Source organism: Pseudomyrmex gracilis, unplaced genomic scaffold (assembly GCF_002006095.1).
Source record: "Pseudomyrmex gracilis isolate BER0280 unplaced genomic scaffold, ASM200609v1 scaffold_69, whole genome shotgun sequence".
Classification (NCBI taxonomy): Eukaryota; Metazoa; Arthropoda; class Insecta; order Hymenoptera; family Formicidae; genus Pseudomyrmex; species Pseudomyrmex gracilis.
This window is the reverse complement of record NW_018020653.1, coordinates 174,216-194,344: the sequence shown is the minus strand read 5'-3', so window position 1 is coordinate 194,344 and position 20,129 is coordinate 174,216. Positions and strand designations below refer to the sequence as shown.

Genomic DNA, 20,129 nt, shown 5'->3' with positions numbered 1-20,129 from the left:
GATCACCGACAGGACCAACTGGATCCCCGACAGGACCAACTGGATCACCGACAGGACCAACTGGATCCCCGACAGGACCAACTGAATGCCCGACAGGACCAACTGGATCACCAACAAAACCAACAAAACCAACAAAACCAACAAAACCAACAAAACCAACAAAACCAACAAAACCAACAAAGCCAACAGGACCTCCATGTCACTAATCAACAACTTGACAAATTAACTCTTTAACAGCAAAGGCTTAAACAACGCCCAAACCTGCACTATTTTCGAAGGAATCAAAAAGTTATAATTAAAAAAAAATTTAATACACAAATGTTAAAAATGCACTAATATATATTGATATTTGCACTATAAGACAAATTGACTTGTAATTTTTGATCAATAATGAAATAAATAATAGCATGCAAAAATACATATATATGTACACGTAAAAATATTACGTATACACATATTTGACACGTTCTATGCCGGATTTTCGATGACTTTCCGTTCATGCTGCGCGGATCGTACACGCGGATCTATTTTATCAGAATTAATCATTTTGCTTGACATATGATTTACACTATTTATAATACTACAAAAATCATACAAATATTTTTATAAAACATTTTGAATGGCTTGAACGGAAAAATCAACGCGGGGCGTATGCGACCTACGCGGCACGGAACGTATCAATTTTTCACACGTATCAAATTTTCAAGCATCCAATGTGCGAAAGGATCACGAAACGCCCAAATTGTGTCTTTTTTTATCATAAAAAGACAATCTACAACCGAGAGGCACACGCGCGCGATATATGCGATATGCGCGGATGTTTCAACAAACGATCACGAATCGAAATATTCGACACGTCGCACGACACGCTGTGTAACGCAATTTCGAATCTTCGCAGTTTCAACTCTCTCTCGGTAAGATATTTTTGTCTGTGCGCTTTTAAGTTTTAATTATACCTCAATCGCAGTTTGCTCATGACTGAACTTTTTTTTCCAAACAATTTCCCAAGAAATAATGTTAAGATTGTCACTGTTCGAAAAACCGATAAGTCACACTTACTTGGTGGTACGTGTCCGAGTTGAGCGGCCGCGCGTGCGACACATGCGCGATATATATACATTATGTTATATATATATATATATAACATAAAAAAGTCGCTAACTAGTTTCACATTATTGGAAACTTCTGTCGCAACTGAGCGGACGAGTTCGTACGGTTCTTTGCCTGGATACGGAGTTGGAATTAAGTCTCGGAAAGAGAGAGAGAGAGAGAGAGAGAGAGAGAGAGAGAGAGAGAGAGAGAGAGAGAAAAAGAAAGTACAGCGACCAATTGACGATAGCTCGCTCGCGGTGACAGCGAAAATTCTCACATGGCGAAAAGATGAAACACGTTCAGGTTGCATATGTTCGATAGTTTTCTTAGCAAAAAATTTAAGCGAGCGAAACGGTTGCGTGGTTTTCTTCTTCTTTTATTGCGATTTGTCGATAAGGATGTTTTCTCAGTACGGAACGAGAATGTACGTATGAACGCAAAAGGGGGATTTGAAGCAAATGAAGAAAATCTGGTAGCTGAAAGCAGCCGAGACGGTCGGAAGGAAACTCGAATGGAACAATAAAAGAAGAAAAACATATATTAACTATAAGGACGTAACTCTTATTTCTGTGTGTTCTAATGCCATTTCTCTCTCTCTCTCTCTCTCTCTCTTCCCGTAAAACAGTGTCTTTTATTCAAGCGGATGTTAAAGTTACGCAATAAATGCGAATGTATATAAAGACGAAGACGGGAGGAAGTTATAACCTTTGGATTTTAATTCTTAAATGCAAGAGATCGGGATATGGGATTTCTCATGAAAATGGAGTAGCTTTCCGCGGCGAGGCTTTAAAACGCACGGATAAGAATTGTATTGCGAGCGCGGTACTAGTTCGTATAAGCTCGTTTATCATTCGCGAATAGGGATAAAAATGTCTGATAGCGTGCGGCATCGTTTATCGCGTTTTAGAATCGCCGACTGTATAAATTCGAATATTTTCCCCTTTCCCCGGAGAGATTTTTATTTCGACAAATACACATCTGATACGCGGCCAAAAATTTTCCCACTTCCAGCGCGATATCCGCGCAACGGCGGAACGCACAATCGCTCTAATTTACCGCCGCCGTCGTCGCCGAGCGAAGCCCTCATCTCTCGAAAAGCGTTTGAAGTTATATACTCTACTGCAACTCGTTTCCCACCACCTGAGAAGTTCCATTTCGGGGTTAACTCTCTAATCCACTTTGACCGCGAAGTAGTTTGCTAAATACTTTCATCAATCCTTCTTCTTGCGGCTTTGATCGCGACTTGATACTCATTGTTCTTACTCGTGTTGAAAACTCTTCCAGATTCTACTTCCGACAGACAGCAGCAATATCTACGTAAAAGAAAGAGATAAAGAGAGAGAGAGAGAGAGAGAGAGAGAGAGAGAGAGAGAGAGAGAGAGAGAGAGAGAGAGAGAGAGAGAGAGAGAGACATACACACAATTTGGCGCATATGATTGTATCAGTAGTTTAGTTAGATCGCACTGTTATAGCTGAAATATGAGAGTAATTTAAAAAGTTTTAAGTTTTTAAGTGTCAGCTCTCTCTTTCAAAGAATACGAAAGAAATTTGTGTTTCAAGCAGCAAATTATTTAATTTCGAAAATGTCCAACGTAGTCACCACGTGCTCGTTTATTTCTTCCGCGAATATTATTAAAAGTTTCCACCGGTTTTCCAAGGGTAATTTAACCAACGTCAAAGAAGACAGAACAACAAAGGAAGTTGGTTTAATGTAAATAAACTGCCGCGCGAGCGGAACTTTGTCTGTTTTTCATAATAATGTGTTCGCAAATATATCGAACGCATTAATTTAACATTTGTTTCTCTCTGTGTCCCCCGATATAGAAAAAAGTTCATGTGTTCGAACAGAGAGAGTTGGCAGTTTTCAAGAACTTATAAATTTAAGTATTTATAAATAAACTTTTTCATGTAAGTGTGTGTGTGTGCGTGTGTGCGCACAAACTTAACGAAATTATTGTCTTACGATACATCGCGGCGCGCACAGTCCATTATTTCTTCGCAAACATTATTAAAACTTCCAATTTCTTACAACCAATTTCTATCTTTCAACGTGTAAAGTTTATCGGTTGAAGCGTCGGAGCAACAGAGTAAAAGTAATTCACCTTGTGCCTCCGAGGAGAAAGAATGAGAGAGAGGAAGGAGGAAAAAGAAGAGGACGATGGACGGAATTGCAATAGTTTCTCGAAATTTTCGCGCGCACATGAAACTTTAACAGACTATAATCGTGTGTGTGTGTGAGAAAGAGAGAGAGAGAGAGAAAGAAATTCGCGATATTGGGAATTCACAAATTGTTCTCTCGCGAAGCTCATTGCCGCACTTCAAAATACGTATTTAAATTAGTCAAAAATTTTGTGGAAGAAATTGTCGATCGAAAAAATTAACGCTCAAACGTACGGTACATCGGCAAGTCGCGTTTTTTCGAAGTTTCTTCCCCAGCCGATCTTTTGCTTACGTGATGCGACTTGAGTGTGTGCTTCGCGTCGTTGCTATCCGCGCAATACGCTGTTTAATATTGGGCCGTTTAAAGCCCAGCTTGCGGTCGCGGAACACTGTCGGTCGTTCTCTTTAATGGTTATTGGCTCGCAGTAATTCTCTAATCTCTGCTGTCAGCGGCCTCTGTGTTTCCGTTTCAATATGGCCGTTCCACGGATTACGAGCGCGGGCCTTGCCACGCGGTGTCGTAGGCAGCTGCCACTAGAACTTGATTACTTCGAGGCTTATCGAATCATCCGCCGGAAAATCAGAGAGAAATAAGCGTACACTAAGAAACCTCGTGTTCTTCTGCACATTAGCTCCTCGATGACGATCCATCCGATTCAATTGTTCGCATCGCACATTCGCAGGAACGAAGAAGGAAGACAAAATTTGTGCGAGAGAAACTTTTAATTAACCGAGAGAAATTAACTTTTCTTCCTCGCGTATTTTTGTAAAATACTTGCAAATTTTCTATCGCACATATTTGTTGGAGTTAATATACAGCTTGGTGTGTTTTTTTATTTGATATTTTGTACCGTTTACGATTTGCGATACGTTGTGTAAGGAATCGATGGAAGGATTTCGGCTGAGAGCTGATTAATGCGCGACACTTGTTAACTGAGTTCATACATACATATTAACACTGATACAAATTGAAATAACTACTTTGTTGCGCGGTTAGATCGGCTGCTTAGGAATCGCGCGTCCTGACTGCTCGCAGACGATTAACTTTTGCTCGCTATTTGCCGGCAGTCGCTAGCTTATGATCGGGAAGAATCGGCCAGGCCGATCACCTCAGCGAGAGCTATTTATCTCTTGGAACATGTCGTACGTGTATGTACGCGTGAACAGCTGTTGCTTTTCGTAAATCTCGAATATTCCTTAACAGTTGTGTTACGCCACGTCCTTGAAACCTTGTTTCCTTAGAATCGAAATGTTAACGGAACAATTCGCGCTTGAGGGAGAGATAATAACGGAGCTATTGTTGTAAAGGCAGTTTGACCTGACATCGGGGTGCTTAAGCGCGTACACGGGTACTTCCAAATATAATAGCGGATCCTTCGCTAAACATCGCTTAAGCCAGCCAGAGCTCTCGTAGGCAGAGCTCTTCTTAGAGGATTTCAAAAGCAGCCGAATAAAGCTACCGCTAGTAAACACTAGCTTACACGTTGCTTTGCGACGAAATTCGGCTGATTAATTAAACGTCTGGGGGGGGGGGGGTTGCTGTCGCAATGGTTCATGTAAAATGTCACGAAACATCGAACAAAAAGTTCAAATCGCTTGAGATTCTCTGAAAATCGTTGTCTTAAAATATTATTTTAACTATGTATTACGTATATTATATTACACAATAGAGAGTATTTTTCAAAGATTATGTCGAGATTGATCGCGTCAGATTGAAGGTTTTTTTATCGAGTATATTAAAAGTCAGAATACGCGCTTTACCCTTTTTACTGCCGCACGAGAGGAAAACGAGCGTTAATACGCGTGAAGATTATACTCGCCGTGGTGTTGTAATTCGAGCGGGACATTTATGGCGTGATAGCATATTGTGACATAATGTCTAAGTATCATATATATTAATATACGCACGCTTTTATTGTACGATAACGCACATCCTCTTTTTGCGACTAAAAAAATCCGAATGTAAGTTTTTTTTTTTTTATTAAAATAGAAGAATCGAGCAAGATATTTTTTGTTACAATAACATTTAAAATGTAATTGGAATATTTAAAGAAAAAGATTAAAAAACGTTTTTGTAATTAAATATAATTTGGAGTGTGTAGAAAAGAAATTTTTTTTGTAACTCTTACGTGTGATATATTTAAATCACAAAAAATTTTGCTAGTCGCTCCGCGAGAATAGGATCGCAACACTCTCTGACATTTACAGGTGAGATCTGGAAATATCGCACTTTGTGAACTTGTACGTAGTTTCCGTTTTCTAAGGTATAAACGAGCGACTTGACAGGACGGACATGCTTTTAACGTTGGTTTCAGTTTCGTTCGTGCGACGGTGTCTCGTAGACGCCGCGAAAAAACTAAAAAGTTGAAGCAAAGTCGTCTCGAAGTAAAAATATCTGTCACATTTTTATGCGACGCGGATACAACAACACACTTTCTACACTTTTCACATTTGAACTGAGCGGTACATATTTACCTGACACTTCTCGCTGAATTCCTCAAATACTCACATCTGCATTCGGCATGGGGGACTAAGAATAAGAAGAAACCGCGTGTCGAGGAGCCGGTTATCAAATAAACTCCGCGATATTGACCCGCGGCGTGTCGAGGACGCATGCTCAAACTTGCCCCCGCGTCACATAAATCATATTTTTCGATAAAACGTCCCGCCGCCTCGTTCGCGATCGATTTGGAAGAAAGAATCTCCCATCGATTCGTCGTTTATCCGCGACGAGAGCTTATCGTAGACAACGATATCGCTCTACCTCTTTCCCGACTATCGATCCGCGGAGGGAAAAGCCCGACACAGGCGCGAACGACCGTCTTTTATGCTTTGGAAAGTGTCGTCCAATCAGGAACTCCTCGAGGACGTCGCTTCTGATAAAGAGAGCGTGTATCTTTACGTTCGTATAAAGTAACGAGGAGACGGGCGAAGGAGCCGCGAACTCGTTTACGTCGCAAAACTCGTTTGGGAACCGCCGCTGATGGGGATTACATCAGATGAGGATTCAACTGTGTGTTAGAAAATTATATCGCCTCGAACGAAACCGCTTCTCGTGCTCGATCGTGCCGAAATATCGCGATAGCTATTGTTTTTTCTTGCAAATCTATTATTTTTTTTATTTTTTTTTTAAGTTTCACAAGTTGAGAATTTTTAATTAGTCCAAATTTCAATGAACCTAAGAATTCTTAGAATTTTATTTGTTTTAAACAATAAATTATTTTATTTTCTGTGTATATGTTTCGAAACGTGTAATTTGCATCTCATCGTTGTCGCAAACTTTCGGTCGGTGTTGTTCGCGATCCTGAAATTGCGCGCGGTGAACATCCGCGGAATTTGCCATGAGATGCTTTTTCGCCGAGAGAGGGAAGAGAACGCACACGATATCTCAGACTTTGGGATAAAACGAGCCGCCGCACGCCGTTTCTGAGAGCCGAACAAATTTATCACCCGACGAGAGATCTGAAGGACGAGACTTCGCGTAATCCGCGTTAAAGAGAAAGAGTTATCCGAGTGCGCGCGCGCGGAGACGCATAGGGATTGAAGAACGCGATCCAGGCTTCTGGGATAAGAGAGGAACTCCGGGAGAAAAGAAACGGGCGGGCGTGTAAAGCATTGACAAAGGGAAACGGCGATATTTACAGAGGAAAGCGCTGGATACAAAAGCGGACTTGTATATGGTAATGGTTTTGGATTTACGAGAGATTATGTGTCTTCTCTCTGTCTCTCTTTCCTGCCGTTGTGGTGGATGTTGCGCGATGTTTAATGGACGACGCGAAGCTTCGGACAGTTGCAACGCGGACGCAATACAAACATCGCGCGGGGACGCGTAGCGCGTGTTCGGTATACATCGCTGTAAATCGTTTTCAAGTATAAGTCATTTCGCGCGACCGCCATCCATTTGCCAGCGTAAATTGAATTTACGCAATCCTTAATTAACAACAACTAACACAGGTTTCATCGGGATAATCGGCGAATTTCTCAACAGAACGGACGAGTGTGATTTTAATTCGTTACTGACGCAATAAGAAATGCAGAAATTAATTAGCCCGCGGTAGATACACGACGCGGTAATACATATATATAACAAAGAGAGAGAGAGAGAGAGAGAGAGAGAGAGAGAGAGAGAGAGAGAGAGAGGGAGAGAACAATTCGACGCGAGCGAGAACACGCGCTAAAACGGAACAGTTGCTCGGTGGCTCAACAATCGCATTGTGCAAACAGTTTACACACAGTAAGCTTGCGTAAACGGTGATTTTGTTTATAAACTTGTAATTACATAAAGTCAGATCGTCGGTTCTAATTTTCTCTAAATTGTTTCATTGCATTGCCAAAGCTCTAATAATAGAACGAGCTATCTCCAATGACACGATTGTTTAGCGTATAGGTAGGAAAACCCTGTAATCATCGCGGTGTAATTTTAACGCGCGATAACAAAACAAAGTCGTTGTTTGTGTCATTGGAGAGTATGAAAATATACGCAAAGCCGTTCGACAAAATTGCATTCGAAGATCGTCTGACCATCGCGTTCGACGATTTATTCTCCGAGAGAATTAAAAAAAAAAAAAAAAAAAACAAACAAACAAAATACAAATCGAATTTTAGACCTCGGAAGATCCTTTCGAGAGAGTATTCGTTTATTCTCGCGTCCAGGTGTCGAAAGAGCTTTCTTCGGGGACGTGAAGTCCTCCTCTCCGAGTAAGAATGTAAATCCATGAAGATTCACTCGCGTCGACAGGACTTGACTATCCGTCTCGAGGGTCTATCCCTGCAAGAAGGTTGTTTTGTTTTAAAATAAATATAAGCACGCACAGGAATGACCAGAATCTCAATTGGAAAGTATCCCCCGCTCGCGGGAAATCGAAACGCACATCCTCCCTCTTCTTACGTTTTTCCCTTTCTCGCGTTGTCGTTAGTCACACGATGCCGTGACGAACCCGACCGAGCGTGTCATTAATCCTGTCGCGGCGGCGACTGGATATCTTTTGTCCCGCGCCGGACAGCGCTTGTGCGAGAGAATAAGTCATTCCGAACGGGGAGCGTTTGAACTTATTCGCGGCGTTAAAACGCTCAAGCGCTCGCTGAAAATTGAAATTTCTGTACGGCTGACAGTTTGACGAGCGCCGAAAGCGATAAGAGCGTGCTGCTCTTCCTCACTTTCTTATGTAAGGAAGGCACCGCGGAAGTCAATAGTTCTGCGTATAAGCGCAGGCGTTTTCGCGCGAAATCTATAGAAGTACCTAGGCGAGAAGCCGGAGTGATAAATCGTCAAGTTCGGTCTGTATTCATAGAGCTTTTTCGTCGAGATAGTCTCTCAACTCTTATCTTTGCTTCGCCGTCATTGAACTTTGATAACGATTAAGCGTCAGACCGGATATAATGTAATAGCAAGTCGAAACGCGTTTACTTTTTGTTTTTTTTTTTTTTTTTTTTTTAACCACACGTTAAAAGTTTTTTTTTCAGTATTTTTCTCAATATAAAGTTTATACTGAGAAACATCAGTTCTGATGAAATATAAAATACATTAAAGTGCATTAAAATTTATGTAACAAATACACACATTACGTCGTTGTTACATCCTCTGTTTCGTTTGCAAAGGTAATTTTCTCATTTTCAAGACTACCCGAGAGACTTGCCAAGTTTCTTAGAACGTTTCTACGCTGTGGGACCAATTTTCGCTTGAGCTCCCTCACTTGAGCTTAGTATTGGCTCGTGTTGTCGCGTAGAAAATTGACGTAGATGCGCTGTCGTAATAGTAAGTAAATAATTAGCGAGCCCTCTCTTGCGCACTGGCAAGAAGAAATTAATTGATAAGTTAGTTTCTGAAAATGGAGAGAGGGCGGAGGGAAGAGAGGAGGGGAAAAGCGCTTTGTCTACAAGAAAGTGTAAAGTACCGGTAAGGCAACGGAGGCGGAGAATTGCCTCTCTCGATTAAATTGAATCAAAGAGACCGGAAGTTATTAGCAGCGCTGCAGATATCGCGCGCGGAGGCGGATCGCTCCGCGATCCGAGGTATCGATAATAAAAGGATCGCTCGGGAAGGAAAAACCGAGAGGAGAGAGAGAGAGACGAGCACGGGAGAGGACGATACTGCCGAAAAGTTTGTTTCCGTAGTGGCTTATCTGATGTCGTCCAACACAGAGAAGTCTGGAAATGGGTCTCTGCTCTACGGAGTGACGTAAACTGCTTTTCTCGAAAATCCTCGATCGCTCGACACCTGATTTCTTTCATGCGATACCGTAGTCTGCGTATCGCGTTTCCGATCGTTCGTACTTTAAATCCTCCGTATTTCCATGTGAACATCCTCTCCCGCTCTGCTACATAGATCTTTTGAAGAAGTAATCTACTGCGCGCGCGCGTTTAAACGCTATCTTTTTTCGAAAGCGCTAACAACGCGAACACACAACGAGATTGTGTGCTATTCCACGCGGGACCGCGTCAAACGATAAAAATAACATTAATTCAAGTTTTGTATTGAGAAATTTTTGTGAAAAATAATTTCTCTCTCTCTCTCTCTCTCTCTCTCTCTTTCCCTTCCCCTCTCTTGCGGATCTCATCCGAGTCACGTGTCGATGACAATTGGATAATTTAGCGCGAATAAGACGAATAATATTTTAATGCCTACAGTCTCGTTCTCGCTTTTATCGACAAACGAACTTGTGCCCGTGTTTGCATAATCCGGAAAATCCGGAAGACGCAATCGTCCGTAGACTGATCGACTTCGCGAAGACGATACCCCGAGGGTGCAATTTCCTGGGGTTTATGCCATTCCCGAGCGACGCAGGTGCGCGAACGTGTGCGTCGTATATTCATCCACGTGTAAAGATTATTTACGGATATTGACACGCAACGAATGGAAATTATCGGCGAGTGTTACTTACGTTTTACGTAAGAAAAAATCTTAAAAACGCTCGAAGCACCATGAAAAAACATTTACACCCCTCACGTACTTTTTATATATATACATTTTCTGATCGTACTATTACAATGCGGTACAATGTTTATACTATTATACAATAAAATTACACTCAATTAATTCGAATTTTTAATCAATCAATGTTAATTTTATCGATAATGTTTCAATATTATATTTTCACGATGACATAAGTCGGTTAATAAATAAAATTCTACTGTGCAAAATAATCGACAGAGAGCGAAAGAAGCGTATAATAATCGCTTTGCTCGCGCGCACAACTGCCTAAAACCACCTGTAACCGAGAGAGAGAGAATACGTAATTGCCGAGGCAATTACGAGGTGTTACCTATTTAACTGGCCTTTCAAGATAGTGCATAATATAGGCCGCATTCGCTAGATTGGAGCGCGGAAAACGGAATAATTAATTTCTCTTCGTGAAATATTATGTGTGTGGTAAAAAAAAAAAAAATCAAAACGCAACACAGAGAAACGGGAAGCAAAAATATAGAATATGCATACAATTGCGTTATATTATACGATTCGGTCTCTTCATTCCGAAATGATTGCCTCAATTGGTTTGCGTCTCCAGGGATGGTCATGGCGGTACAACGTCACGATTGGCCCCTTTAACTCACCCCTCCCTCTCCATGAAACGTCCCCTTCAGAGTACAGTAACTACGGGTAGCAACCGACCGCAATCTGCATTCCGCTACCTAATTGTCGTAACACGACGATGTATGTAGATGTATGTATACGTGTGGCGCGCACGCATACATACATCTCTCTTGCATACATCGAGAGCCGCGGGACACCTTCTCGTATACATAGAAGGATATATATATATATATATATATATATATATATATGTATACATATATATATACGGGGTGTGTCCTGTATACGTGGCGAACTGCACCCGGCAAGTATTCCTCATAGAATACCAAATGTGAAGTTTTCTTTTTCCTCTTTTCTTTTTTTTTTTTTCTAGAAAATGTTGATCGCGCGTCTATTGTGCGGCAGGTCGATATTCAAGCCCGAAGCTATAGAGACGGGGGGTTAAAAGCCGTGGTATTTATTACTACAATATCTGAAGAATATGCTGGAACATTGTGCGAAATATCTCGTAAAAACGAAACTCTCTTCTCGCTCTCTCTCTCTCTCTCTCTCTCTCTCTCTCTCTCTCTCTCGCGGGGGAATTTAAAAACCGAAGAAAAATCTAAATACTTCAAAATTTTTATAAATAAAGCCAATATTTAAATAATATAATTAAATGGAATTTGCAGTCGTGTACGTGTTTTTGAATAATTTAAAGGAATATTTATGTGTACGGAGATTTCGCAGCCAACAAAATGAATTCACTCGCTGCCGGCAGGCAATTAACGAGGATTTCGTTAATTACCCTCTTTATTACTACTCGCCGTGTTACGCGAGTTACGAAAATACGATCCGCAATCCGGAAATCGCCGGAAGAATGAATCCACGCAAAGTCGCGCGTAATTCACGCGCGTTTCGTCGGCGCGTGTTGCAACGGCAGGCGAATCGGCGAATCCGTCTCTAATACCATAATGGATTCCAGCAAATTGATAGTTGCCGCTGTACAAATAGCAATATACCCGCGCGGGTTCTGCGGAACGGCGATGACCACCGTTTCGAAGTGTCCGGATAGGCACGCAGAGAGTTAAAGGGGGGTTAAATTGATAGCGCGGGAAGGCGGTAACGGCGGCGGCGGTGGCTGAGGGGGATTGGGTCTCCAATTCGGAGTGGCGATGTTCCACAATATGTACTGAGCCCCGCGCCCTCGCGGCTTGATTGTTGTTTGAGCACTTTGGAAGCTCTCGTCGTGCTTCGGCGTCGCGTTCCTGCTGCCCGTTCGTGTAATGAACAGTTATACGGCATTGCAACGCGAGGCAGCCTCGTATTTTGCGCGTACCGGCGTCGGCGACGTCTTATTTAACGACTTTGCGATCGCGCAACGAACATCCTCGCGACACGGACATCCTCGCGAAAACGGAATCCGAAACGGAAACGCGAGCGTACGTGTGACGTTGGAATATACATATATATATATAAACGCGAAAATATTAAAAACCGACGACGTCTGCATCAGTCAAGTTGAATGATGACGTCAGAAGCGCGAGGGGATAGCGCGCGAACGACTCGCTGCAACTCACCTTCCACGTTAAATGACTTTTTGCAGCGAAGCAGCTTTAGTCTGACAAAGCAGGCTTATGAAACGTGTCACAGACCCCGCTATCAGTCGACATATCACGTCGAAACGTGGAAAACTGTAATCTAGGCTATCCTAGGATTTGTAACGTTTTTTCAGCTGCTGCCACATTTAATCGGTCATGTCCGAGTGATTGATAGCGGAGTTTGCGGCGCATTTTATAAACCTCCTTTATTTAAACTAAAAGCAGTTTTTCGAAAAATTGCGAGTGAAAATTGCTTTACGATATATAAACGCCATATATCTTTTTTAATATCGCCCTCTTTTTTTTTCTCGTGCTCTCTGCAATCGGTTTTTTTCTCCTAACACGCCGCTACGCGATGTGTACACCAGCGGCGATACGATACAGGGGAAAATTATTGCGTATCAGTTTTGTTTTATGCTGATGATAAATAGGCTTTCGCTTTTTAAATATTTTTCGCGGATATATCCGAGCGGCGAGCAAGCCGGCAAGAGCAAGTTTCCAAATGTCCTCGAGAAATGATTAAATACGGTGTGTGTGTGTGTTGTGAATCGCGGTCGCAATTTTTTACAGTCAACATGCACACAACCATAATTAATTCGAGATTTGCGGTCTCTAAGCACTAGCTGGCAGAGTTTATGTTTTGTGCAGTTGCTCGAGTTTCGACTAATTAGATTTTAAATGCCTGAGCCGACTAATTGGTTACTTTGCCTGTTACTGCACGAACGAGAAGTAATCCCAGTTGCCTCCGCAACTTTATTAGTTTTCGTCGCTGTAACATTTATTAAGAGTTGGATGTAGAAATTAAGTATCTTTTCTGAAAATTCGTCGTCGTCACTCGCCGCCTGGCGAGAACACGCAATAAACTTTGCTCGTTTGCCTCAACGAATATTTTATAAATGTAACACACATCGCGTTTTATAAAGCGACACACAACAAAATCGTAAAGAAGCGCGTGGAAGAAAGTACGAAACATGTTTTTTCATCTCAATGTTTCTTTCCAAAAACAAATACTTTTGTTTGTTATTGTCATTTTTATTAAGACACATGTTGTAGATTTTTCAACCGACTTGACATGATTGGCTATCGGGTTGCTCTATTAGCCAGGCAGGTAATATCGTTTTACAGGATAAGACGTTGCCCCCCCCCCCCGAATATATAACGTACGGCTACTCCCACACATAATAGCAAACGTGATCCGCGCAAAACGTTGATGGGTATTGGATAACTTCCGAAAACTCGGTGAACTATCGACAACGAGGATCAACGTCGCATAACCGAGCGGTGGGAAAAGCACCGGCTAGGGATAATGAAGCTGTTCTTTGAGATCTTCGCACGTCGAACTGCTTCATGTGTGCGCGGAAAAAGGATAAGCATCCTACTTGAAGGCAGCAGACGGAGACGACTCCTTACGTCGGAAAAGGGTCGGGTGGATGCAAGTTGCGGCAACCGGGTGTAGGACCGGTAGCGCTACATTGGCTTTTACGGGTGAAGCCACCATCATCGTAAAGCGCTGCCGCGCTCGACTATTCCGCACCCTTTCTACCACCCGCCCATTTCACCCTTGAATTCTCTTTCCCGCTCCGTCCACCAAGTTCCTCCGCTTGCCGTCGTCGATGATGATCTCGCGCGTCCACCACCGCCTGAATCTCTCCCTCGGACCAATCCCGATCCTCTCTCGTCCTCTACCTTCCAACCTCTTTTAAAGTGAATTCCGATACATTCGGAGATGCGACTAAAATGATACGAACGCGAGACCAAACAGAGAGCGAGATTTGAATGTGTTGCCCGGAAATTGACGACGACAGAAAACAGGAAAGATTTGACGCTGTTACGTTTTCATTCAAGAGAGACGCGCCCGTATGTGAACATTAATTTTTTTTTCCTTTTTGAGCAAATGACGACAAGTAAACAATTCAAACGATTTTCGAACGGGTTTCTGCGCGCGCGCGCGCGCGCGCGAGTCTCTTGAATTCAGGAATATACAATATTCTTCTTCTACTGTGTTTGAATATCTTTATCGCTTTTTCTACTTGACTCTGCATGCGCAGCGCTATCCCGACCCGCGACTACAGACGGATTTAATATTTTTCGCCGGCATAAATCTTCCTTTCAACGCGAAATAGAGAGAAATCCTCGGAAAAAGAGATTCCGAGAAATCGAATAAATGTCTCATGTTTATTAAACGCACGTTGCGCATTGTGATTGTAAACAAAACAGCTTTTCCCATTATACACACGTTCTGTGTATTACACTGCTGTTTACCGGAGAAATAAGCCGAGAAAAACGGCTGAGAAAAAATTCTCACGTAAGAAAAAATTTTATATCGGACAACAAACATCGAAGTAAAACGTCAATAGAGAATTGCGGTAAAATACATAAATATATTTTACGGAAAAGTATATTGTAGCGTTATTTATTGTATGCCGCGGCGTGCGCGCGTGTATGAAATAAGGATCTCGCATGTTGCATACGAGTTTTCGATATAATACTTCTTTAAATAAGCCGCTTCGCTTGCGGTATTGAGATGCAGCGTGCGGGATAAGTTCCGCCGAGAGAGAAAAGTGCGAGTTCACGCTGAAAATGTATAGAAGAAGAAACTTTAGTTTCGGTTCTCCTCCTTCGGGTCGTATAAAACTTGGCTCAACCACGCCCTTGAGTCTTTCGCGAGATATAAATATCGCGGCGGCACGAAAGGAAGGACGCGAAGTTTTGATTGTTCGAAAGTGTAGTGATTTTGAAACCTACAGCGCGCGCGACGCGACTATATGTATTCTCTGTCTGTGAGGGTATTTCACTCCGCCTGTAATTTTTTTTTTTTTTTTTTTTTTTTTTAAGAACATTTCTTGTGGAAACCGCGCGTGTGCTACGCGTATGTTTTACTGTGCAAAGTTCTCCCTCGTTTTTGTCCGACGCTTTTCATTCGGACTCGTATTATAAAAACATTTGTTCAGTAAATAAGTTGAACGTTACGCGGCATTAAAGAAAAAAAATTTTAAATTGTTGCCTACACATGTATGTGTGTGTTGCTTGCCCCACTTTGAAAGTTGACAAATATGCGCGCGCGTGTGTGTGTGTGTGTGTGCGTTTAATGTAATTGTTTGATCTTTATCGTTTCTCTCACTTGGAGAATATTTCGCGGGCGCGCGTTGTTTTACATTCCGCGCGTTAATTTTGCGACGTGTTTATACTTCATCTCCCTGAGATAAATTTCCCACGGTATATTTCTTCGTTTAAAAATTTCGATAAATCATTTAACAAATAGCACGCTTTTTGCTCTTATCGTAAGTTTTTTAGTATTTCGCGGAGTGAAACTCTCCGAAGTGAACTCTCGCACATTTCTTCTAAACCCATCTCTTTCATTTCTGCCTGTCGGAACGGGGCGAACGCAATACCGCGGCGGAGCCGTTGAAAAATCCAGCACGGCGAAGATCGAAAGTGTCGCCCTGAGCGAAACTTACTCTTCCGTTACCGAGACTTAAGGTATCCAAAGTCCGCTCAGAGGGATGAGCTGCGGGGGCTCAAGGCTACCGAGTTACCTGTCGTATAAATCCCGGCGCGTTAGGAGACACAGTAACTTCCGGTTTCAGGCTGGCGCTCCCGCAAAGCAATTTGGACCGGTCTACCATGCATAAGTGATCCAACGATCCGCGAGCAGTACACAAACTTGTCACTTATTCCGTAACTATGCTGTCAGGAACCTTGGGCGCGATTTCTCTTCGTGTGCGCTCTCGCCCTTGTCTCATTCTCTTTTCGTCCCTCTTTCCGCGTCTCGCGACGCGGGAGATGTATCGCGCAGTTACATTCCCGCCTCTAAATCCTTCCGAGTGAGCGGTGCCACTGTGAAGAACATACAGAACCAACTTTGCCCCCGTCCACGATACAACGCGTTCGCCAAAGGGGATGAAAGCGACGTGTATCTATACAGTCTATGCTAGTCGGCAGAACCAACTCTCAGCTTTCGAGATTTATTTGTCGCGTTGCGCACGGGAAAACCCGTGTCCTCTTCGACTATTTCCTTATGGATCGTCTCTCGCTGTATATATATAGTATATCTCTCTCTCTTCCTACCGTTGTGGAAATGCGCGAGGAGCGGTTGTGACGAATTATCTTAATGATCGCCCTCGAACATCCAATCTTCATTTAATCTCTGAAGCGTTATTTGACGGTCGCACACCACCGAGGTGGCTCAAAGTGGCTGAGACACTCTCGTTTTGCGGTGAGCCGGATTAAAGGAATTGCTCTCCTTCGTTAAATTCCGAAGGATTAATCCGGGTCGACGGTTGAAACATCAATTTAGTTTTCGTTAATTGCTTTAGACATGTTTGCGAGTATTATTTCTCAACAGCGAGGACACAAATCTCTCCGACATTGTTTGAAATACTTTTTGAGAAATTAAAGTTTTTTAATTCCAATGTTTCCTCGAATTCTTTTTACGTCGCAAAAAAAAAAATGATTTTGCGAACAACGACACGTTCGCGAGGAAGTTAAATAATAGATTTTGCAGAATTTTGTGAACATTTTCGACCCAGTTCAAGTATCGACGGAGCAGTTTTTTTTTTTCCTACATTCCTCGAGAAAACTGCTATAAATTACGAACGGCGTCCACCCAGAAAGAAAGAGAGAGAGAGACGCGAGAAACAGGAGATATTTTTCCTTTTTCCCCAAAGTCTCGGAGCCAGAGAGATCGGGGAGTACAATACGTATGAGCCTGGTATAATACATCGAATCGGGACGAAATGCCTTTTCACAAGTTCTTTTGAGCTTTCAAAGCTCGGAACAATATCTGACTTGAGATTGGGGTCGCGGGAAGTCCCTCGGGTAAGAAGTGCTACGTTTCCTCAAGCCCGAAACGAGACCCCCACCAACCGCCATTCAGACTTACCTTACAACCACTTTTTTGCAGACTAAGCACTCACTCCCCATTTTAATCACCGCTTCTGATAGCCTCGTCGATTGGATCAGGGACTTACCGGAGTAAAGGAGTGCGCGGTAACAATTTTTATATATTCGATATACATGTGTACATGTTATTACATTATTATTTTACAGGTTTATTCTCGTTTAGCCTCGCTCCGATGAAAATGACACACTCTTCTGTGTTTTGATGCTGTCACACTTTTCTTATTTTTTACAGTTTAAGGTAATTATTATCGTCATAAAATATTTAACACTTTTTCAACACGCGATTTGTTGCTACTTATATTACCTTCGTGTGTGAATATTGATCAACGCGCATGCTCATTGTTGGGAGTGGAGTCATTTGTGATGCACAACGGCCATGATACGAGATAAAGAACGGGCCTTTGACGCGAAACTTAATTATAGTTGCGTACTTTGAAACAATAGGTTTATTATATGCAGTTATACAACTGTTATATTTCTCTTCGGTGAGTATTCAGCGCGTAACAGCATAGCAATGCACGCAGTTACAGTAAGACGCTTCTTAGTCCGTGGAACACTGTGCTTATTGCTTCATCTATGCAGAAGTTAGAACAATGGGGCAAGTTGCGAATTACCCTGGCTCTATTATACTCCAATTCATTGTTCCGATATAAAAACACGTTGGATAAATACTGCGTACTGGAGAAAATTATAATGACGCAAAGAGGGATGAGGGTCTGTGCCGACAAGTCGCGCGCGAAACATTCTCTCTCTTTCTCTCTCTCTCTCTTTGTCGTTTTATTCGTCAAAATAATTCAATATACGTTTCAACTTTGCATCTTAACGTACGCGCGTGTTTTCTTTTTATTTCTCTTTCTTTTTTTTTTCAACACAAAAGTTGCGCGCGCCAACACAACACGGTCCGGAAAAAAACATCTAACATTTTTAACAAGCCGGCCGTGTCGCATTTATTACGAGCAAGTTAGAAGGCAATTAACACGATTAAAAGTTTGTCATCTGCGCCAAGGGCGGCAGCTATCCGCGAAAGTGTTCCATAATGCAGGCTCGAGTTGTGAAAAGACCATATTCTCGGCTGCGCCATTAAACCCCTCGATCGTTCGAGTGCTAATTATTCGCGCGGGTCTAATGATGCCAATTAAACTCCTACGATCGGTCTCTCCCTCGTCGGGAATTCCGTCTTACCGATTTTCTTCCCTCGCTTTTCTTCTTCTTCCACCTCCTGGCTTCGTGCCTACCGTCGCGTTCTTCTTTCGTCCGCGTCGAAAATTAAACACCGCGTTTCATACACGTCCGCCAAAATAAATTACATTCCACGCGTACAATATATTTTGATCCGCGTTTTCCAATTAATATACATATGACGTGTGCGTTCGGTAAATGTAAGCAAAGTTAATGTACTTTAGGCTCAGGGAATTGAATGAAGCGTTGCATTAATTACAAATAATTTATGTGTCGCTGGTAAATAAGAAATATTAAATTTTCCATCCAGTCTCTCTCTCGGTAAATGATAGAAAGAGAGAGAGAGAGAGAGCTTTTACATTATAAATTCGGTAATCAGTTTCCAAACTCGTTGAACCGCGCGAACGGTAAAATCGGATCGCAACACGAATGAATTGACGCGCTTTGGAACGATCTGCACGTAATCCGGCAATATCACGGTAATATAATCGGATGTATATAATTTATATTTCTATGTAATATGTGTAAATATCATAGAACTGCCGAAAATAGTCTCATATTTGTTCGTTCTCAAAAAACAGAGAAAAAATATTTTTTTGTTGACCTTTCTCGATAATCAAGTGTCTCTCGGTTGTCGCAAAACAACGACGAAGAGAAGCAATAATAACATCGCGTCCCTAATTTCTAATTCTAGCAGCAATTTTAATCCGACATCCCGGAGACTTTTGTCTGTCCGGTCAACTCGCCGAATGTGCCATTAACGCGCGACATAAATACACGCATGTATCTCCGAGTGAAATAAGCGGGGCGGCCCTTCCGAGTCATTGCCGACGGCAAGATCTCGTCCAATTTCCCAATGTAATCTCGACAAGAGCGAAGAGACCGGAGAAGGCCGCAGGGTCTTGGCAAAGGGTAAGTTTCTCCTTCCCGCCCGTTATTGTTATTGAAATGTGTAGCCGGTACGTTTTGGTCGCGACATTGCGCGCCTGTAGCCGCGTTTATGTACATCTGTCAAGAGAATACGGAACGGATATATACCGTCTGCGGCACCCGGTACTGCGGAGAAACGTTGAGTTGACTAGGGACCCCGGGTAAAGGGTGCAAGACGCGGCGCGGATTTGGTGATGTACTAGTCTGAGACGTAGCCGCGAAACTATGCGCGGAATGTTCCCGTTGTGAATCCTCTCCTCATTGTAGTTCGGGGCGCGAAAAGGAGCGGTTTGATCCGGAACAGTGCCATCTTAATTAATTTCTCACTCAATTCGGGAATCGCGCGTTCCGTAACAAAGCGCGCGATTCCATACTAAACCGCAAACGAGACCGCGCCGCGACTTCTTGTTTGTTTTGCACAACACGCGTGACGTGTTATTTAAACAAAGCATGACCGTCTAGCAAATCATATAATACACATATGAGAGGTGTGTCGGAAATAATGAAAATCAAATTGTACGAAAATCAAAATCTCAAAAAATAGAGAGAGAGAGAGAAAGAGAGGAGTGGAAAAACAACACGTGACTACAGCGTGTCACGTGACTTTAGTCACGTTTTAAAACACACAACAGGGAGGAGAGGTTGCGCAACACGCGTGTTATTTATTTTACACTATATTTGAGAGTATTCGGTGTTTCAATATTGGAACAACCGCAAGTGACTCTTTCGCTGTTGACTTTTGTTATATGCAGTTTCGA

General features: G+C 42.5%; 1 protein-coding gene across 1 annotated transcript in view; it reads left to right on the top strand.

The window, feature by feature from the left end:
* Positions 1–206, top strand: part of LOC109854570 (DNA-directed RNA polymerase II subunit RPB1-like) — a 1,129-nt gene extending 923 nt beyond the window's left edge. The window contains exon 3 of the mRNA XM_020427787.1: positions 11–206. Within this exon, the coding sequence (XP_020283376.1) occupies positions 11–206 (196 nt within the window). The remainder of the gene's footprint in view (positions 1–10) is intronic.
* Positions 207–20,129: the final 19,923 nt, after the last annotated feature.